This window comes from Microtus pennsylvanicus, chromosome 5, assembly GCF_037038515.1.
Source record: "Microtus pennsylvanicus isolate mMicPen1 chromosome 5, mMicPen1.hap1, whole genome shotgun sequence".
In the NCBI taxonomy this organism is placed as follows: domain Eukaryota; kingdom Metazoa; phylum Chordata; class Mammalia; order Rodentia; family Cricetidae; genus Microtus; species Microtus pennsylvanicus.
In genome coordinates, this window is record NC_134583.1 from 102,025,678 (window position 1) to 102,047,787 (window position 22,110).

At 42.8% G+C, this 22,110-nt stretch overlaps 1 protein-coding gene across 1 annotated transcript in view; it reads right to left on the reverse strand.

Moving 5' to 3' along the window:
• Nucleotides 1–22,110, reverse strand: part of Gda (guanine deaminase) — a 61,607-nt gene that overhangs the window by 29,953 nt on the left and 9,544 nt on the right. The window contains exons 2-3 of the mRNA XM_075973670.1: nt 6,786–6,874; nt 1,984–2,155 (exon numbers count right to left, since the gene is read on the reverse strand). Coding sequence (XP_075829785.1) covers nt 1,984–2,155; nt 6,786–6,874 — 261 coding nt within the window. The remainder of the gene's footprint in view (nt 1–1,983; nt 2,156–6,785; nt 6,875–22,110) is intronic.

Consider the following 22,110-nt stretch of genomic DNA (forward strand, 5'->3'; position numbering starts at 1 on the left):
GTCCTCCAGCCTGAGTTCTCATGAGGAAAAGCCTGAGCTAAATGAGAAGCTGTAGTTTCACGTTTGTCTGGAATGAACTAAAAGCACTTAGAAGATTCAGAAATCTGTGCAAAGTCCAGTCAAGTGACAAGACAGGGAGAACACAGGGAGGGAAGGAGGGAGGACGAGGAGGGAATGGGGGAGAGGGAGGGCATGAAGGAGAAATGCCAGCTCTCTCAAGCAGAGGTCAGCTCCATTCCCATCTCTGTCAGCATGTGTAGGCCTGTTCATAACCAGAACCATAGGCCAAATTTGGCAAATAAATATTTGTCAGGAATAGACTATTTCTAGGCTCACTGACTTTAAATACCTATATTTATGATGAAGAAATATATAGAGACTTTGCTTGAAGGATATATAATCCTTAAATCTCTCTCTCTCTCTCAAGGTCTCTTGAGGTGAAATTTTCTCTTCCTTTCTCCTCTCTCTCTCTCTCTCTCTCTCTCTCTCTCTCTCTCTCATTTTCCTTTTCTCTCTCTCCTACCCCTAACCATCTTTACAAATGTATTTTGATAGCATGATTTCCATCCACATTAAGCAATGTCAGAATTATTTTTTTAACTTCAGTATAAAGAATAGATTGCTTTGATTTCAACAAATGTGGCTCTCAAAATCACACACATAGTGTGAATTTCATTTCTGATTTCCATGTCTTCATCACGTGCTAGAAACAGAGCAAAATTTGTGACAGCCTCTCCCAAGAGCGAACATTCACTTTGGGTTTTAGTTTTCCCTTCCCCTCTTTTTCCTTTTCTGTGATTTGATGACTCATTTTCTTTTGTTCCATCCTATGCAATTTTAAGCAATTTCAAGCCCGTTTTAGAACAATGTGAGGTATAAATACATTGTGAAGATAAAGATTTGGTGTGGTTAACACAATTCATTAACACAGTGTGCTAGCCAATTCATAACCAGCTTTTCGCCCTTCTCAGTTTTCTACTGTCATGCGGATGCAGGCTAAAATGCCAGCCCCACAATCTTAACTAAGCAAGACAACTGAATGAATGTACGTGCCTGTTTCTACTTTTTAAGCCTGGAATGATACAAGACAAGGAATCGGCAGGAGAGCCAGGCCAGTTCATGCAGAAGGCATGTAGCCAGTACCACAGAAGAACCACTGGTCAGTCCTGCAAGAACTCAGGAGTACGGTCCGAAGAGTTCACTGTAGGAGGCAGGGGCAAGATGAAAAGCATTTGCATTCCAGTTTCTGGGTGTGCTCTTATTCTGGAGCTAGGTTTTATAAAAGAGGAGAACGTGGCCCATTTTCCCAGCCCTCAACATAACAGTGGGGCACACACAGCAGTCCCTGATCGGGACTGAATTGGCTACAGTGTTCCCACTAACGCCGTCAGTGCTCATATCCCGTCCCCACCTTTTCTGTAATGTGAGATCATCCTAGCTTCCGTCCTTGCCAACCTAATAAAACGATGTGATATCCTCCCAAAAGCAGTTTGAAATTTAATTTTTCCTTGAGCATTAAACAAATAACAAAATGCAGCTCTTACCATATGCTAGGTACTGTTTAAAGGACCTCCCAAATATTAATCTCATGAATTATCATAACAATCCATCAAGGAGGTTCTAGTGCTATATGAGTTTTCCAGATGGGGACAGTGAGTCACGGAGCCTTCTGAAGGTCACATGGATACTCCAGATGGTCCTCAGAACAGCACTATGAATTGGCGGCAGTGAGAGAGCACACCCGGAAGACAAGAATAAGAGAGCTGTAGTAGAATCCACCAGACGAAAGCTAGGGTCATTACACTCTCATTCTCTCCTTGCCACTGCGAGGGTGGCAGGCTCAGCGGCTTATGAGAGGACTTAAAAATGTTGCCACAGCCCATCTCTCCCTTAACACTTTTATAACTGAAGTGTTTATAACTAGAAATGAATGTTCGTGTGAATGATCAGGCATTACGCAGCACCCCCACACAGGATACTCACAACAACTCTGGTGTAGACTTCTTCAGCGAGGTCAGTGCTCTGGAACCTCTGTTCTGTAGGAAATGTGTACTTGTTCAGCCACTCCAACAGTGGCAGGTCTACGTTGCTTCCAGCAAAGGCGTACTGAGGAGCATGGATGTGTGTATCAACAAGGCCCGGCATGAAGAACTCGCTGGGAAGTAAAGAGAAGAAGGAAATCACTGGAGAGCATCTTTAGGTAAGGGTTTTGTTTGTCCTGCACATTTACAACTCTAAATTTCCTTTTTTTTAAAAGAGACCAGAAAATAAGAATAAAATTCTGCTAGAAGAGAGAGCACCTACGTTACAATGGTTGCAGCTCTAGTCAGAGGTGGTGGAGGGAAGGAAAACGCACAAGTGCACAGAAGCTGAGCTGCTGTAGCAGAAGAAAGCACAGAAGTGCACAGATGCTGAGTCACCATAGCAGAAGAAAGGAGAGAAGCCATGGCCACATCCTATGACTCTGTTCTTCCAACTGGACAGAGAGTGGAGGTGGGGATAGGGTCTTCAAGCATCAAGAACTGTGCTGAGGGGCAAAGACAGATGTCACAACGGGGGGATAAAGATGAAACCAATAACTCAAGGCTCAGTGGTCCCCTTCATCTTAGAAGACTGCAAGAAATCCTGTCCTCCATGTATCCCAAGGATGAACTCTCAACAGAAGCATCAAGAGCATGCCTGGGCTGCTTGGAGATCCCTGGTCTTTGCCAAGAGAGTGCAGACATGGACTGTTAGTGTGAAGGTGAAGTACGGAGGGGTTGAGATGCTGTCACCCCCCTCCTGCTTCAACTCTTTTCCTTTCCTTCTGGAGACATGACTTTGAGGTAGAGCCCAGGCTGGCACTGAACTCACACTACTCCTGCCTCCACCTCCTGAGTGCTGAGAAGGCAGGCATGCACCACCGTGCCCAGCTTTCCACTCGTGCTTCTGATTGGCTGAGCCTCCCCCAGCCACATTTCTGTTTATTTTTGTACCGACGGGTTCTGGATAGATATTTTTAAGTTTTCAGAAGCACTATCCACAGGAGGAAGGAAAGCAAATGCTTAGCAGACTCATAAAGCTCATCTAAAGAGCTAATTCAGTTCCCCTGGGAATTCACCGCACCAACTCATCCAAACAGATATCTATTAAGAAATGATATCTACTCCACTGCTCTCACCTAGAACACCTGGACCATCACCCACAGAACTCGACACCATAAGAAAAAACCCTTAGCCAGCAAATGTGATGCATCCATATATCCAGATGTAAGACGCACGCAAGAGCAGCTTTAAAATGCTCTGTGTTAAAAGGGGAGCTAGAAATAGGAATGAGGCTGTGGGGCAAGCAGCTAACACTTACTGAGGGTTTATATGTACTAGTGCTGGACACAGTTTTCCCTGAGCACTGTGTCAGTGATGGTGGGCTGCTTGCTGTAGCAGTTACATACATATATTCATATGCTAGATCAGACTGCCTGAGTGAGGCTCCACCATTAACAAGCAGTGGGATGTGTGTCATGTGACCTAGTCTCCCTGTTTATCACCTTCACTATATGAAAAATGAGGAGAGGGTTGTGATCATAGAATTGTGGGGATTGAGTTATTGCATACAAGAGTGGAGGCTAGCAAACAAAAGCATCAGCAAATGCCAGTTGTGGTGATAAGATGATGTGCTCAACATGTGGAGTGGGACAATGGTGTTCTCATTTTTTTAAAGATTTATTTATTGGTTATATATATATATAGCATGTTTTCCTGGACACCAGAAGAGGGCATCAGATCTCATTACATGAGCCACCATGCAGTTGCCGGGAACTGAACTTAGGACCTCTTGAAAAGCAGTCAGTGCTGTTAACCTCTGAGCCACCTCTCCAGCCCCAGTGTTCTCATTTATATAACAACAAATGTAAGCTGGGGAAATATCAGTAGCTTGGAAAAGCGAACCATTAACTTGTGAGCTTTGGAGAGAAGTCTTGACCTTGGCAGCTCCCCTCTAGGCTCAGTAGTCTTGTTGGCTACACTCTATGTGACAAAGAACAGTGACACCTCATGAGTAGGTAGGAAGGCATCAAGGGCATCTACAACGTGAAATGTGCCAGTACTGTCCCCTCTGGGTAGGTACCTCTGTCCCTGGGACTTACTTCCCCTACCACCGGAAACTGAAATATCTTGGAGTTCACAGCAGTCGGGTGCTCATTAGATGGTGTTTCCCAAACGTGTTTAGGAAACTCTGTGAAGACTTGTGGGGGGTCTACAGAGAAGTAAGACATCACTCCGCCTTCAGAGACTTTATGATATCTCAAGATATTAGGGGCATGTGTGTTTCAGAGAGATACTGAGACAGAGACAGAGAGATCTCATCACACAGAGGCTCTTGGTGAATAATTCCGCCCCTAAGCGTCTCCTCAGGAGAATAAAGCTTAAGTTTATAAAAGGTTGGGCAAGAATGTTTGCAGCAGCTTTGTTCAGCTCATAGCCGCAAACTGAAAACAATATTAAAAACTGTCATGGAAGAAAAAAACAGATGAACAAACTGAGTCCTAATGGAATACTACTCAACAGGAAAACAAAAGCAACTACTCTTACAATAACATGAATCACTACCAAAATACGATGTTGAGGGGCCAGAGAGAAGGTCCAGTCAATAAAGTGTTTCCTGGGCAAGCGTAAGGACCAGGGTTAGAATTTCTAACACCCACATAAATACCAGGAGAGCATAGTAGCTCCCCTTTAATCCCAGCACAGGGGAGGCAGTAACAAGGGACCCCCAGAATATGCTGAGTATACCAGCTGAACTGATAAGCTCTGGATTTCAATAAAGGGGCCCTCCCTGAGCAATAGTGGAGAATGACAAACTCTGGCTTCTACATGTGTGCATGCATATACACATGTGCACATTTCTATAAAAACACACACAAAGGAAAAAAAACATGACTAAAAAAAGGTCATGGTAATGGGAACAGAAAAGCAAGTGACCAAACATGAGAGGAAGAATTTCATATTTTATCACTCCCTAGAGGGAAATGAGATGAGTCAGAGAGACAGGTTGAGCATATGAGGGTGAACACAAAAATGTCAGAGAACCTGGTTGAAGAGTCAGCTGTGTAGGGTCTCCTGATGTAAGTTTAAGCCAAATGTCACAGTATGACGCAGTAGACTGTTTCCTATTTCTGTAACAAACTACCTAAGGGTGGATACTTTGCTTTTTAAAAGAGGCCTATATAGTTCAAACTTCTGAAAATGTGTATGCATTACTTAGGCAAGACATACTTTCTTGCATGACAACACACAGAGAACTATACAAGTAACCAGCTGCACGAAGTAGACTCACCTTAATAGACTACATTCTCTCAAGGACTCCCTCACTTTGCAAGATCACCAACAATCATCTCTAACCAGGTCCCTCCTCTCAAAACTCACCACTTCTCAACATCTTTGCACTGGGTCCAACTTCTAGCATATGAACACACTCAAAACCCTAGCTAGACTCTAGCTTGTGGCCTCTAGGTGTCCGGGAAGTTACTGAAGATGTGGGGTAAGCAGTCACACAAGAATTAAAGACAGGATTCGGGGTTGAGAAACTTCTCTACAAGCTACTAATGCCAGAAATTTTCTGTAGAAATGAGGCTAACTCTTGAGCATCAGTATTCACTTAAGAATGAGAGAGGAAGAGAGGGTGGTGATGATTGACATCGGCAGAACTGTTGTCAAGAAAATAGAGGAGACCCAGGATACAGAGATATCAGAGAGAGTAAAAAAGGAGGCAGGGAAGTGACCAGTAACAAAAATCTGAAGGTAAGATGTGTGAAGCCTCAGAGAGACTATGGGACCTCTACTGCAGTGAGCCCATGGCATTCAACATCAAAGGGATTCACTCCCAGTCTCAGGCTGCTTTAGTTCTGTCCAAGGTGCTGAGGAGTGCTGCACTCCAGATATGGGTGATGGAGAGAGAACTGGGCATCTTCCCCAGCGAAAGTCAGGGGACTTCACTTTTTTTTTAATTCAAGGGAAACCTGTGTGTGCTAGCAGGAGCAAAGAGGCAAAGGCAAAGGCAAAGGCGGTGTTTGAGGGTGTCATCTTCAAGAGCAGAAGACAGGCTATCGAAGGACTCACTGCATCCTGTGTAGCTTTGCCCCAACACAGGAAGCACTGGGACATGACATTAGCCAAGTCCACATACTCAAGGGTGAGTCTGGGGCTTGCGAGATAAAGATGAAGGAGTGTGGGATGTGAGAGAAGCAGGTGGAATCAATGTCCTTAAATACACCACCTCATTTTACAGAGAGCAAGACGCAGCTCAGGGATGATTACAGACTTGCAACTTGTCAGTGCAGCCAAGGTTAGAAGTCAGTTCACCATTCATAAAATGACTTGGAGCTGGATGGTAGACATCAGGAGCCAACATTAGACAGGGCCAAGAGGTGGTCCACTGCTTGTGCCAGAAGGAGATGAAGAAGCTCCCCTCCATCATTTTTCAACTTTTCCCATCCCCATCTCATGTTCATCAGAACTCTGTTCCTTGATGGTTTCCCTGCTTCATCCCCCCCCCATGCTTATTTGGGGCTAACAACTTGCCAAGACTTTAATACTGTACACAAGATACCCAACAGATGTTTGATAAAGTAATGACGGCAGCCTCTGGGCCTCAAAGTTTCTGTCCTTCAGATTGCTTTCCTCTCACCCATCTTCCCCAATGGTGGCCAACTGCTTAATCAGAAAGCCTCCCTCTCTCATTGTCTTTTCTGATAACTGGAACATTGGTACTGGCTCCCAGCAAAAGGCAAGATGTTGGCAGAGACTTACTGGTGGCTCAGCTCTCTGATCTCACACGGTTTGAAGCACCATTCTTTGGCCAGCTTCTCCTGCTGAGATGATTCTTCTAAAAACACTATCTTTAAGAGAAAAAGGGAAAGAATCGAATATTAGCAAATCATAGCCACTTGTTAACACTAAAAACACAAATGTTTTCAAAGGAGACTATAGTGATGCTGAATGAATTTTAAAAGATATTTGGTACCAAATGGGATTGAATTTGGAGGGAAGAATGACAATAGTTTGCATTTGGTCATCCATAAAAGCAAAATGCATACATATTCTCATCTGCTGAAGCGTAGACCTGAGACTTCAGACGTGCTCTTCTGAAGACTCACTGATGGGGACCAGGAGCACCGTTTCTCCTTCATTGATGTGATTAAGGGAAACACTGTTGTGAAAAAACACCCAACTTAAACCTAATAACATCGCTGTTAGCCTGTTATGGGAAACACTAACTCATACTTTACAGGGCTAATGTGGAGAATAAATGTGATGATTCTGGTGATGAAATCAGCATCCGCCTGGAACACAGTGAAATGAGCAAGTGTGCTGTGGCTGTTTTCTCTGTAAGTAGATTGCTCAGCAAGAAGAGGTAGGAAGTCACAAGGTTAGAACACAGGAAATGGCACCTTGGTTTGGCTGCTTTGGTTGCCTTGTTTCGCTGTGATAGGAGATGGCATGATAGGTCTACCAAGCCAGAGCTCAGGGCTCTTCCTGTTTTTATTTCAGATGCAATATTATGAGAAAAAAAGTGTTTAAGGAAAAATTAAAATTGGAAAAAGCTTTACAAAATAGAAAATTGTTTATCTAGTGAAGTGAGAATTAAGGAGATGTACCTCAGGAAAAAAAATAATTGCTTAACTGAAAACATTAATTTCTTTGTTCATTGAGACACACCTTAAAAAATTGTGATATTGATCAGAAGCAATTCCTAAATTAAAATAATTAGATGATTATAAAGATTAAACTTTTTTAAATGGTTAAATCAATAAACATCTAAAAAAGAGGAATCAACACTCATCAGAGCCTATACATACTTATGTAAAAAGCCATAAAATTAGAATTTATCGATACTTTTTCAGAAGTGATGTATTATAAACATCGTAAGTAAGTAGTAGAATATAACACTTTTATACACATATTTGAAATATATTATGAATAAATGATTTTGAGCACAATAAAAATGGACAAAGTTTATTCTGGAGAGACATAAACTAAATGGGGAAATTGAGGCAATTTTGCTACCCCTGTGGAAAACTCATGATCAACAGTGACTTTCTATGATAAGCACACCCTTTGGAGGTGCAAATCCTTATGAAATAATATATTACATAATATGCAACCCCTATACCTGACTCCTTGTGATATTTTGCTAATACTGCGACCTTTGCTGTCAACCGAACCAACTGAATGGCAAATGAACTAATTGCTTATCACCTAATAGACCAGTTAAAAATAACTGGCAATTGATACATATTTTAAACTAATAATTTAAAAGTCAAAAGAACCAGTCAATATTGCTGTAATAAAACTGTTCTTACCCCAATTATTTTGATTTATATGAAAATGGTTTTCAACACTGATATTTATGAAAATGGAAAATAAGAGAAATTAAGCTGCCCTATTTAATGTCTGCAACCAGTAATACTCACTGACCCATTATGTAATTGGAGAAAAATCTTTTTATTTGCATATAATAAATTACCTTTCAATATATATAATAGACATTTTAAAACTTCCTCGTGTTCCTGGGAAATTTTAAATGTTTCAATTTATGCCCATGAATGATATAACAATAAATGTTCTGTAAGACTTCCCAAAAGAAAATATACTATGTTATATTAAAATTGTGTAAGGGTTTAGACCAGAATTCATAACTCAGTAGGGAAAGCGGGACAGTGTAGCATTTCAGACCATCAAAAAGGAGAAAGTATATTTGGGATTCTCTATGTCACCTCGGCAGGTCCAGAATTGTTATGTTGACTAGGCTGGCCTTGAACTCATGGAGATCTGCCTGCCTCCGCTTCCCATGTGCTGAGATTAAAAGTGTGTGTTATCATACTGCTCCTTTCCCCATCCAGAACATTTTAAAGATTAATATCATGGTTTAATTTGAACAAATACTTATTCAAAATTTTCTAGAAATAATGGGTTCTATACATATTTACATTCAACAAATCATCTATATAGCACCAGCTTTTAAAAGTTTGAAACGATTAAAATAATGAAGACATATTTAGTGAACAGCAAATTAACCTTTATATAAGGTTAAAGTATCTTTATAAAAACTCATGTATAATGACATTTTTAATAATAATAATACGGTGTGGCTATAGATATGGGTGTACACATGAACATGTATGTTGAAAGGATTGTAAATGTATTAATAGTAGCTGTCTCTTTATTGAAAAATTGATGGTCATTTCACTTTCTTCCTCTCACCATAAAGCTAATTCTACTTACAATGCTTAAAAAATGTAAGCGCAAAGCCCCAATACTAAAAGCTAGTCTCCACATGCAGAGCCTATGGCTGCAGAGCTAAAATACATCAGACAGGTGAGGAACGGAATGGACACGGTGGGGGGAGCATGCTGAGCCGCTTCCCTCACTGCATCAGAGGGGGAAACAGTGGTGTGGGCAGGAACAGTCTCGAAGAAACGGGACAATCTGAGGGTGATAGAAATGAATTGGTGCTTGATAAATATCCAGGGTAGACCAAAAAAGACAGCAGGGGAATGCCAGCAATGGAGGTGGGGAAACGGAAGCAACAAGAGGCACTACCAATAAAGACCAGCTGGCAATGGTATTGGAGCACCAGCTTAGAGAACTTCAATTCACAATCCAAGGCTTCCATTTTTTCTTGCTCTTATTTGCATATTTGTTCATCCAGCACTGTCTGTGGCCCTCTTGTTGAGTAGCAGGGATTGGGAGCCATCAATTCATAGTGACTATAACACATATGACATTTGGTAGGTTGGGGTAACTAGAATAGTTGAGACTATCAAAAGACTAACACAGGATATGTTCAGTATGTTCAGAAACACCACACACACCTGTGGAGACCCAGAACAGGCACTAGACAAGAACAGAAGGAACATGCCAGACCATAAACAATCAGAAGTTGTAAGTCATGTTCAGCCTTCAGATTTATTTTTAAGAACTCTCTAAGAAGAAAATCTAGTGAAAAATACAACTGATGCATTCTTCATGGTGAAATGGCCTCCTCACTCCTAGACAGCCAGGGTTCATGATGCCATTCACTTGCTCGCTCATTTAAGAGTCTGGCATGGCCCTCAGGCCTTCCACCTTACAGGCCGTGGTCTCTGTCTAGGCAAACTGTCAATCACATACACAGATCATTAAAAACAGTTGGCAGGGGCTTTCTCAGCCAAACCCTTCATTTTCGAGATGAGGAACCGAAGTTCCTTCTGCTAAGTAAACAAGGCCAAGTGCCTCTTACTTGAAACGAGGGCTGTTTAGGATGAGCAATAGTGATAACGTCAGAAGTACTGAAGCCAAAGGCAGATGAATAGCGACTATCAGTGGTACAAGTCTCTGCAAGACGCAGGCTTCAAACACCAGATGGGAAATCTGGGCAGAACGCTTGTTGCCATGGAGTAGAGTAAACTTCTGGACAACCGTGAAACAGCTCAGCTCTACAGCAGAAGGGGGCAGCTTCTGTCTGTACGCATCACACAAATCTGCTCAGGTCGCTGTGGGGGGATGGAAGACCAAACCAAAGGTAATCACTTCAGAGATTTCTGAGGCCCCTGGCAAAGGCACACGTTGGTATATTAGCACAATTCGAGTCGAACTGACGAAAGGGAAAATGAGACCGGTTTGAAAAACCAATCAACCTATCAAGGCAGGGTGGGGTGAACGTTACCAAAAAGTCACCGAAAACTACCATGAAGGGTTTAGACTTTCTGATCCCATATTCTCTTTGTGAATGGGAGTGCAGAGGAGGCTGTGACCATCCCAGGCACAGAGCTCACACTGGGATATTTGCTGTACAATCCATCTGCCTAGAGGTTTGTCTAGACAGTTGCCTGGTTGTCTGGTAATATGAATCAGAGGGGGCAGAAAAAATTTCCCCACCCATCTCTGCTGGAAGCCCCCTTCCCCACCGGGTGCCAGGCCAGCTCCCTGAACCCAAGGCAAGACTGCCCCCCTCAAACCCGGCCTCTGTCTGTCCAGCATAACCCCAACCACCCCTCCTCCTTGCCACCCATATCCCAGCCCACACCTCTGCCGGAAGCCTGCTACCCAATCAGAGGCCAGGCCAGTTCCCTCAAAACAGGGAAGCTACCACCCTGTCCTTCACTTCCTGCCCTGCCCTCACCCTCCCAGCAACTCCAACTGCCCCTCCTCTCCCCATCCTACCACAGCTCACACCGCTGGCAGAAGACTCTAACACCCACCAGAAGCCAGGCCAGCATCCTGAACCCCAGAGGACCCCCGACCAGATCAGAGGCCATACACATCACCAGGACACCAGCCCCAAAGTAGGGTGGCAACCCCTTGCTGGATTAGAAGCCAACCAGGTCATCAAAGGTCCAGACCCCAACTTGGGTACAATCGGTGTGTGTACCTATAACTTACTCTTAGCTCAGAGAAGTATAAATTGTATGGATGTCTACATCTCTCGAGAGCTGTGGTTCTCAACCTGGGGGTCACAACCCCCACAAGGGTGCGTAGCAGATATTTACATTATGATTCATAATAGTAGCAAAATCACAGTTATGATGTAACAATGGAATTAATTTTATGGTTGGGGGTCACCACAACATGAGGAACTGTAATAAAGGATCCCAGCATTAGGAAGGTTGGGAACCCCTAGTCTAGAGAGGGTAGAGGAAATATAAAGGTGACAAGATGTTGACCCTAGGGAAATATATGAGAGCTATTTGTACTATTCTTACAACTTTTTAAAGGCTAAGCAATATCTTACATAGAAACATAAATTTATAAAGTGAATATATCAAGATAACTAACAGCATTACAGAAAAATATAGGATCTAAGTGGCTGGGATAATAAAGATGGTGGGCACATTGGCAGTGCCTCAGAGGATGGACGGCTGCTCCATCTTTAGTCATTGTGCCTAACACCAACAGAAAGTGTTCTTTCTTCTAGTAAATGAATTGATTGAAAAATACTCACTTAAAAAAATCAAACAAACCAGGCAATGGTGGTGCATGCCTTTGATCCCAGCACTGGTCAGAGGCAGGTAGATCTCTGTGAGTTCAAGGCCCAGCCTGGTCTACAGAGCAAGTTCCAGGACAGCCAAGGACAGAGGCAGGGAGATCTGTGGGGCTCTCTGGCCTACTTGGTGAGTTACAGGCCAGAGGGGGACCCTGTCTAAAAAAACAAGAAGGTGGACAGTACCCAAGGAACAATACCTAAAACAATTTTTATGGTCTCTACAAGCATGTGCAGACACATGAACACACACACAAACATTAAAGGAATTTCCAAAGAATTATATTTTATAGCTATCTCAGAAATAGCACAAAAAATATTAAAAATCACAGGACATCATTTCTAAAGCAGGATGAAAAGATGCTCGCTCTGTAAGTTACACAATAAGAACATGGTAGGTGCTGTTCAAGCTATTCCAATTTGTGTTTTTTTCTATAAAGAAAATCCAATTTTCTATGCTTCAAATATTTAAAGTGATAGTGTACCAAATAAATACTTGTTTAACATTTTTGCACTTCAGTTTGAAAAAAAATCTGTGTGTGTGTTTTTCTGTCTGTCTGTCTGCCCTGCCCCCCCCCCCCATTTAATAGATTCAAACCAAAATTTCCAAAACTAGTTCCTATTGATAAAAAGAGAAAAGATTAGCTAGCCAATGGTGATGTTCTGTGGAGGAATCTATATAATTAATTCCTCTTACTCTGCCTTCACCCTGCATTCAAACCACACAGACAGGATCTAAAATTCCTTTCAACAGGAGAGATGTCTTCAGCAGGTTCATACTCCAGTCATCGTGAAAAAGAGCTGGACTCCTTTCCACTACATGCTAAAATGCCATTTCAGTTACTGTAGGTAGGCACCATCTACCTATCCAACTCAGACTTAGAAGTCCACCACAGGCTAGGAGTCTAAAGAAACATCTCAGCAGTTCTGAGTATGCACTTGCTACTCTTCCAGAATCCCTGTCAGAGTCCTCCAACTCCAAGGAGATTCAACATCCTCTTCTGGCCTCTGTGAGCATCCACACTCATGAGGCACACACACACACACACACACACACACACACACACACACACACACACACAAATCCTGCCCAGCCTTCCTCTATGGACTTCTTGTCCATGTATTGGACATTTACTTTGATATCTTTTGTAGTTTTCGTTCTCCCAAGACACCACAAGGCCCAACATTGATTGTGAAATTGATCGGATTGGGGTACCTACTAGATTAATGAAGCATCTCATTGTGTGTGGAGAATGCATACAACTGTGGGAGCCCCCACATGCGTACACTCGAGGCCAGAGACACACGTTGGGTGTGTTCTTCCATCACCCCCTGCCTTACTGTCTTGGGCCAAAATCTCTCACTGGGCTAGAAGCTCACATTTTTTTTTGGCGAAGCCAGTTGGCCTGTGAACCATGGAGCTCCTCCTATCTCCTCCCCCACTGCTGGGGTGACAGATACACACAACCCTAGCTAACCTTTTAGGTGTTAGGGATTCACACTTAAGCACTCGTGTGTGTAGAGAAATGGTACATGTGGCTGAGCCACCGCCCTGGTCCATCTCTGCCTGTCTTCTTATCTAGGGACTGGGAGTCGTCCTTGTGAACACAGAAGAACGAAAGAAGACAGCACACACAAAGTTCTCAGGACAGCACTCATATATGGCAGGCATCATATAACTCAGAATTTTTGATTTTTTACACACTCAATCTAATATTTCACATTTTCACCAATATCTTCTTCGTATCTGTCTGTTCCAGTAGGTGGAACATTTCATAAGTGTGAAATGCTCATTTCTAGTCATGTCACACTCCCAGGGCCTGATGCAGCCTCAAAAGGTGAGAAATGAACCGTAAGGGCTCTGGCTCTGGAAGGTTTTGTAACGTAAAGCTAATGTGCTTAGCATTTATTCTCTGCTTGGCGTCACCAACCTATTGCCTCCCGCTACATGCATTTCAGGATAGGTATGAAAAGAAAAGAGCCCAAACATCAAATCATTTCATAAATGTTTACTTTGTTACTCTTGTATGCTGTATGAATGTTTTACCACAAGCAGGTGGTGCTTACAGAGACCAGAAGAGGCTGTTGGGTGCCTTGGAACTAGAACTACAGACAGTTGTGAGCTGCCATGTTGGTGCTGGGAGTTGAACCCTCATCCTCTAGAAGAGCAGCCAATCCTCTTCACTGCTGAGACAGTTTTCCACTTTAAACACACACACACAAAAAAAAAAACCCTTACCCTTACCTTTAAGTTTTAACGTTATGAGATGTTTCTGACGGGTTTTTGTGACTTGTTTGCACAACTCTCAAGACTGAGCTTTGTAGATGACTGTTTTGAAAGACAGGGTCAAAAAGGTGGACGTGCTTCCTAGATGTTTCAAACAAGAGTCACATATAAATAAAAAGGAATGATTGTAAGGTGCATTAAGCAGGAGACTTGGGGACAGCCCTTTGTTGATCATTTGAAAGGTCAGATGCAATAGTGAGCATAGAGAAGAGCAGAGGGAGAAGAAAAAGGTAAAAAAAGATGTCAAAATCTTTGCAAGAAGGATAAAGTAACACCTTAGACTTAGGGCTGATTTACAGTTTGGAAGAATGAGGGGAGGTGGGAAGAAATGAGAACCAGTTAGACTAAAGAGTCACCAGCCCTACCCTTAACTAGTCTAAGTCCCCAAGGAAAAAGGAGACAGTATGAGGAAGGCAGTATCAGGAGAGAAAATGGCCAACTTTGTCAGAGCTAATGGAAACTATCAACTCAAGACCACAGAAAGAAGAAGGAACACTTCATTCTATAGAGCGGAATGAGCTGCAGCACGCAAGGCAAAGAACATAGTCTCCGAAGCAACAATAGAAGTTCAAGAACAGTTGACAATGGTTTTCAAAATGCTCAGAAAAAAAAAATTGTCCTCTTAGGTTTCTCTCCAGCAGAATTACTTTTCAAGGACAAAAGCACAATAAAAATGTTTTTTAGATTTTAAAAGTTAAGGGAGACAGATCTGAGGTTGCGGGAAGGCAAGCGCCTGCCACTTCAGCACTGAAGAGACGCAGGCAGGAGGATGACAAACTCAAGGCCATTTTGGGCTACACAGTGAGTTCCCAGACAGCTTGATATATATATCAAGACCTTGCCTGAGCAAACTAACTAAACAGATTTTAAAGGAATTTTGGAGACCAGCAAGCCTACACATTAAGGGACTTCTAGAAGGTGGGTTTCAAGTGATCTCCACAAAGTAAGGCATTATGGAAAGACCAGAAGAATGATTAGAGAATCAAAACTGATAAGCTCTAAGTCTGAGGCATGAATATTGAAAATATTATCATCTACAATGTTAATGAATTAGAAAACACCAGATTAGGCTGAAGAAAATGGCATGCATGGAGAACACAGAAGAGTAACAAGGTTGGTCACATCTGTAGGCGTTCACAGACTCTGGTCTCTCGCTCATTCTGCTTTCTGACTGCCTGCCTTCCCAATCATGAATCCTCATTGCCTCAGCTTTTTGCTTGTTCTCCCCCTACCTCATAATGCTATTCCCTATCTAACTTTGGCCAGGCTGCAAGTCCTAACTCAGATGTCATCTGTGAGGGTCTATCAAAATAACCCTGTCAGGACCAGCTTCTTCTACTCCATATTTCCTGGCATCTCCTTTATTCTTAGTGGGACACTGTTGTCTGTTAAAGATAATAAGCAGGAAGGTATGAGAGAATAGAGGGTCCTTTATACGTCCAGTGATCCTCAAATACTTAAATTGCTTTAAGGATCAAAATTAAAAATGAATAAGACACAAGATGATTATATTCATCATTATAATTTATCAGCATGAGTCTTAAAATTATGTATAAAGTATGAATAATACAAATTATGTATTTGTATATACACAATATACATCCCAATTATGTCTATTTCATTTTAAGGAGGGCATCATGAAAGTCTTAATTATAGCCATATTCCAGAGTATTTTTAAATTTGTTTTAAAAAGAAGTGTGGTCCTCAGTGCCCTAATCAACAGTATTCTTAAATAATTTTTAATTAAAATGTTTGAGGTGGGCAAACCATTTTCATGTGTGCGGCCTCACTTCACCATTCAGTGTCTATCACAGACCATCTGTGATATCACGGGCCACGCACACCTCCCAGGAGCTCCCTGGAGACAGTGTGTCTTTATCTTTGTAACCCCGTCACCCACCACAGCCCAGCACACAGTAAGCACTCAATACATAATTATGGATTTGAAGCTCTTGCTGATTTGCACAATAGAAAATGATTTCCAAAACTCAGACAAAGGGATAGGCAGAGACTCAACTGAGATGACTGCTCTGATTACTCATTTCGCCAACTTCTAAGATGTCGCCAACTCATGCTCACATAATCCTCTGAGAAGCATAGTCCCTTTTAGAGAGCAGCTATTCCAACTTGTAAGCTGAGAGGGGTTTTTTTCTGTATTATTTAACTTATAAACTCTCCTTTATATACAACTTAACAAAAAACCCTGCTATTGGGTTCCGAGAAAACCGGTTGGGGTGGGAAGGCAGCAGCCAAGCTTGTGTTCTCCAGGTCTTTCACACCCATTCCTCACTTGTGCAGGTACCGCTTGCATCCTCCTGGAGGGTCACATCCACCAACCGGCATCCTGCTCTAAAATCCCTGTGTATCAATGTCCCCTTCCAAGATCTCCAAGACCATTAGCTAATTAGCTCGGCACATTAGTACATGCACGCGAATGCACAGCGGTATTCACTGGTCAAACGCAACATATTTTTCTTGAAGAGAGCAAAGAAATGATCTTTGATGTCTAATGTTCAATATTAACATGAAAATGCATCTTGTTGGTCCACCTGTTTGTCATATTTTTCTCTTTTCAACCTGCTTGGCCACTGGGACACAGCTGCACAGACTAACAGAGTTCTGGTACAAGGGTACTTCCTGTCTGTGGAGTTGCTGTGCTTACTAGCTGCACAACTTTTGGGGTCCAGTGTACTGGCTAGTTTTCTGTCAACTTGACACAGACTAGAGTCATCAGAGAGAAGGGAGCCTTCATTGAGAAAATGCCTCTAAGACCTGGCTATAAGCAAGCCTAGAGGGAATTTTCTTGATTAGTGATTGATGGGCAGAGCCCCGCCCTCTCTGGGTGGTACCACCCCTGGACTGGTAGTCCTGGGTGCTATAAGAAAGCAGGCTGAGCAAGCCATGAGGAGCAAGCCAGTAAGCAGCACCCCTCCATGGTCTCTGCATCAGTTCCTGGCTCCAGGTTCCTGCCCTGCTTGAGTTCCTGTCTTGACTTCCTTTGATGATGAACTGTGATGTGGAAGCATAATAAACTCTTTCCTTCCCAAGTCCTTTGGTCACGGCGTTTCATCACAGTAATGGTAACCCCAACAAGGACAGTTAGGAATGCTGACTGGAAAAGCAAAGGGGGTGGCAGAGTTCCAGCATCCTCTTCAAGACTCATCCTCCAGTGGCCTAGCTTTCTACCATGAGGCACAACTTCTGAAAGGTTCCCCGGACTCCCAACAGTGCCACCAGCTGCAGCCAAGCCTTGACTCTGTGGGTACCTGCCACGCTAATCACAAAGCCATCCCCAGTTTCTCTGGAAAAAAAAAATCAGTATCTTATACTAGCTTATTTTTACCTGGTGATTAAGTCTGAGGAGTTAAGAACTAGCGGAAAAGCTAAACGTGGTCCTGTCTGTTTCTAGATAGCAGAACTCCAAAGGCTCCGTGCCTGTAGTTTTCAAACCATCTTTAAGTCACAGGAAGAAACGTACTCCAATTTGGTTTATGGATCCTGCTTATAAAGTTGGCAGCAACGTACAAAGAAATGATGCTGGCTACCTAGGAGCACACTTCAGAACAGCCAAATTCAGTAAGATCACGAATTCACTTATAAAAGGATAGATTTTTAAAATTTTTATGTGAGGGTTTAGCCTGCACATACAGCTTGTGCATCATAAGCCTGTAGTACTCTCAGGAGGCCAGAAGAGGGCACAAGATCCCCTGGGACTACATCTAATCCCTTAGAGCTGGGCTGGCAGGTGGTAGCAAGTGCCTGCCATAGGTACTGTGGCCTTAACTCCAGTTCTCTTGAAAAGCAGCAGTGATATATATATATATGATTAAAATTTTTAAATTTTATTTATTTACTTTTCAGACCAATCACAGTTTCCTCTCCCTCCTCTTCTCCCATTCCCTCCCCTCCCCTCCACCATACCCCCATCCACTCTATTGCTGTTCAGAAAGGGGCAGGTCTCCCCTGGGTGTCAACAAGCGTGGCATATCAAGTTGAGGTAAGACTGTTTCTTCCCTTGTATTAAGACCAGGCATGGCTACCCAGAAGAAGAAACAGGTTCCCAAGAGCCAACCAAAGCTTTAGGAACAGCCCCTGTTCCCATTGTTAGGAGTCCCACAAGAAGACCAAGCTACACAGCTGTCACGTCTAGAGGGTCTAGGTCAGTCCCATGCAGGCTCCCTGGTTGTTGGTTCAGACTCTACGATCCTATGAGCCAGTTAGTTGTTGCTGTGGATTTTCTTGTGATGTCCTTGACCCCTCTGGCTCCTACAATCCTTCGTCCTTCTTCAGCAGGATTCCCCGAACTCAGCCTAATGTTTGACAGCAAGAATTCTTATTCATTGCACCATCATCTCTCCAGCCCTTTCAGCACCCTCCTGAGAGTTACCACCCATATGCCAGGGTGAGGTTACACAAGGGCACTCCAGCTAGACAGCTAAGGACGGGACACTGACCAGCACACACCATCAAACAGAATGATAGATTGTCCTCCATGTGGCTCTGTGGGAAAGTCACACCTGTGTGTGACAGGGTAACACTCAGATCATCACATCTAGAGCCTGGGAGCAGAAGTGCCAAGACAAACAGAAGGTTAACATGTGTTGGAGGAAGCTGCTTGTTTGTTCCCGGCTGCTCAGCCCTGAAATAATCACATAGAAACTGTATTATTTAAATCACTGCTTGGCCCAATAGCTCTAGTTTCTTATTAGCTAACTCTTACGTATTTATTTAACCCATCACTATTAATCTGTGCGTCACCCGCCAGGGCTCCATGGCTTCTCTGTGACTCTGCCTTTCTTTCTCCCAGCATTCAACCTAGCTTTCCATGCCTAATTAAGTTCTGATCTCCTAAAGGTCCAAAACAGATTCTTTATTCATTAACCAATAAAAGCAACGCATAGACAGAAGGACTTCCCACACCAAACATGCTCTTGGATGAGTTTTGGCCATGACCAGAAAGGAATCGGGTATTAAAGTTACATCACATGCCCATCAAATTTCAAAAAGTTCGAACAAATGTACAAAAACTCATTTTGAAGGTTTACTCTCTGCTTGAGGAAAAGAAACTCTAGTAAATATTTGAAATTGAGGCCAAAGCGTGGTGGTATTTTTTTATGCATCAGATTGATGTCACAGGCTGAGTAAAGCATGAAGCTCTAAGGAAGGATGGTGGGGAGGTTGTGGGAGATGAGTGTCATGAGTAGAGGAGGGCAAGAAAGAACAGTGAGTGCTGTCAGAACACGATCACAATAATGACATGTGATAAACAACACCTCCCTGAAAAAAGGCAGAGGCCTTTTACCTCAGGTGCATTTTGTTCCCTAAATTGGTCTTGGATGTGTTTTTGTGCCTCCTGCAATGAGCATTTACACTCAGTTCATGAGATATGTTTATTCTTGTCGGGTGTCAGCACATAGCTATGGAACCCCATCTGGGGAAAGGCTAAGCTGAGTGCTGTCCTCTGCGGACCCTGAATCTGGATATGGCCTTCTGCCTTGTTAGCATGCTTTTCCAGATATAATCTGTAGTGTGTGCCAGACAATTGTGTTTAGATTCCTTGAAAAAGTCCTGGGAAAGGGCTATTGTCTTACTATTTCATATGTGCTTAATGGCATAAATAAACTACATGTTCTTCTGAACTGAAATAGCCTTCCTTGGATCACGGCTTTCTTTGTTTCATCTACGTGTAAAATTACACAGGAACTGAATAAAGCCATCCACAGCATTAGACTGTAGTCTGTCTGGCCCATTCTTTCAGGTCCTCGGGTTTAGCGAACAGATCTGTACAGGTCGGCAAAAGTTGACAAAGGGTGTGGACCAAAATATGGGAGGTTCAAAGATATGAAGGAAACCTGCGTTTTCCTTCTTGGCTTGCTCCCTTATGTCCCTTTTCCTCTTGTTCTCTCGCCCTCTGCCCAATCACAGGCCACTACTAAAGATCCTAATCCTGTCTGGATTGCAAGATAGCTTTCCTTATTCGCCTTTCAATCACCGTAAATCTAGCACAAATCCTGGGTTCCTCCTTCTTCCCACAGATTGTTTGGACAGATGGGGGAGGGTAAGAACAGCTGTACAAACCTCCATTCATGCAGCCAAAGGTTGTGATTTCCTTCTTCATATGAGTCATTGATGCGCTGTTTTGCTCAACTGGATTAAATCATTTTCCAGGTACAGTCATCTCTTGGGAGGGAGGTGTGAGAGGCTAGGGAGGTTGTTTTCATTTCCAAATGCTTCCCAGAACCAAAGGTTTTTGTTTTGATGCGGTGTTTGTTCTCAGTACTAAGGACAGAACCTAGGGCTCGGAACATGCTAGGCAAGTCCTCTGGCCCCACGCCACATCCTCCCAGCTCTGCAATTCTGAACAACGCAAACATCTAATTCTATCATCTTACTTGGTTTCATTTATTTCATTCTCTTAAAATAATCTCAATTTTATAGAAAAAATCATTCCTCTTTGATCTTAAGAAGTGAAGCTTTCGGTACTGGGCAATCTGTTTTTTGAAACAAAGAAACTGACTGTATCTAGCATTCCAGTGACACAGAGATACTAAATTCTATTTCTGAGATAAAATAATAAGATTTTTTAAACTTTACATTTATGTGTTTTGCCTGGATGCATGTACTTGCTCCGCAAGCATGCGGTACTTGTGGACGGCAGAAGCTGGGGGCAGAGCCACAGGAACTGGAGTTACAGGTGGTTATTCACTCTCAGCCTCCATGGGAGCCAGGAACCAAACCTGGGTTCCCCTGCAAGAGCAGTAAGTGCCCTTAACTGCTGAGCCATCTCTCAAGTCCTATTATTTAATTTGTAACAGGGCTTCAACTAGTTCTGAACTCTGACACTCACGTTTGTCAATGCTGTGGCATCCACTCAAATTAAATATTTGTAAATGGGGAACAGTAGCATTTTAAAACATGTTTTTATCTATTCTTTGAGGACTTCATACATGCGTATAATGTATTTTGATCATACCCCTGCCCACTGTCCCTTCCAGCTCCTCCAAGACTCCCACCAGGACTCCCTTCCAACTTCATGCTCTCTTTTTTTTTAATATTCTTTTTATATATAATCCATGGAGTCAAAGGAAAACAAAAAGAAAACAATCTTAAAGGAAAAGATCAAGAAAGAGGTATTGCAGTTCCAAGGACAAGGAACCAAGAGGGGAATGACTGATCAGAGATCTTAGACACCCCTGCAGAATAAATGATGGATCTCTCTGTAGGGAGTTCAATGGAATGGGACCAAGGAGACAAGGTTGAAAGAGAAAAATCAATGTTTCAGTAGGGGAAGTATACCTAGGGTGTGTGTGTGTGTGTGTGTGTGTGTGTGTGTGTGTGTGTTCGTGTTTATGAGTGAGTGTGTGCACAAGTGTCATAATGCAGGGATGGGATTGTAGAGGTCAGCTAACCTGAGGTATCCTTGTCTTCATCCTTGTTTGAAGATGGAGCCTCTTGTTTTTCTGTTGTTTACAGTACATAAGCAAACCCAATGTCCCTTCTCCTGGTAGGGACTTGCTGGGATTATAGAACCTTGTACTACTTCTTCATGCTTCTCCTGGGCTCTTAGGATCCAAACTCAGGTCATCAGACTTGGAAGGCACATGCCTAACCTACTGAGCCATTCCCCAGCCCTTCAGGGAGTCTTTTAATCAGACCCAGAGCCATAAGAACTTGAAAGAGGAAATGGATTGGGATTCAAAGAACTTCGTCCTGTATCCCTTGGGAAAACCACAAAGTCTTTGAACTTTTTGTTACCTGCCATGGTACCCAATAGTGATATTAACTTTGAAGTCCAACTTTCATTAAAGAAAAGGGTAAGGCTGAGC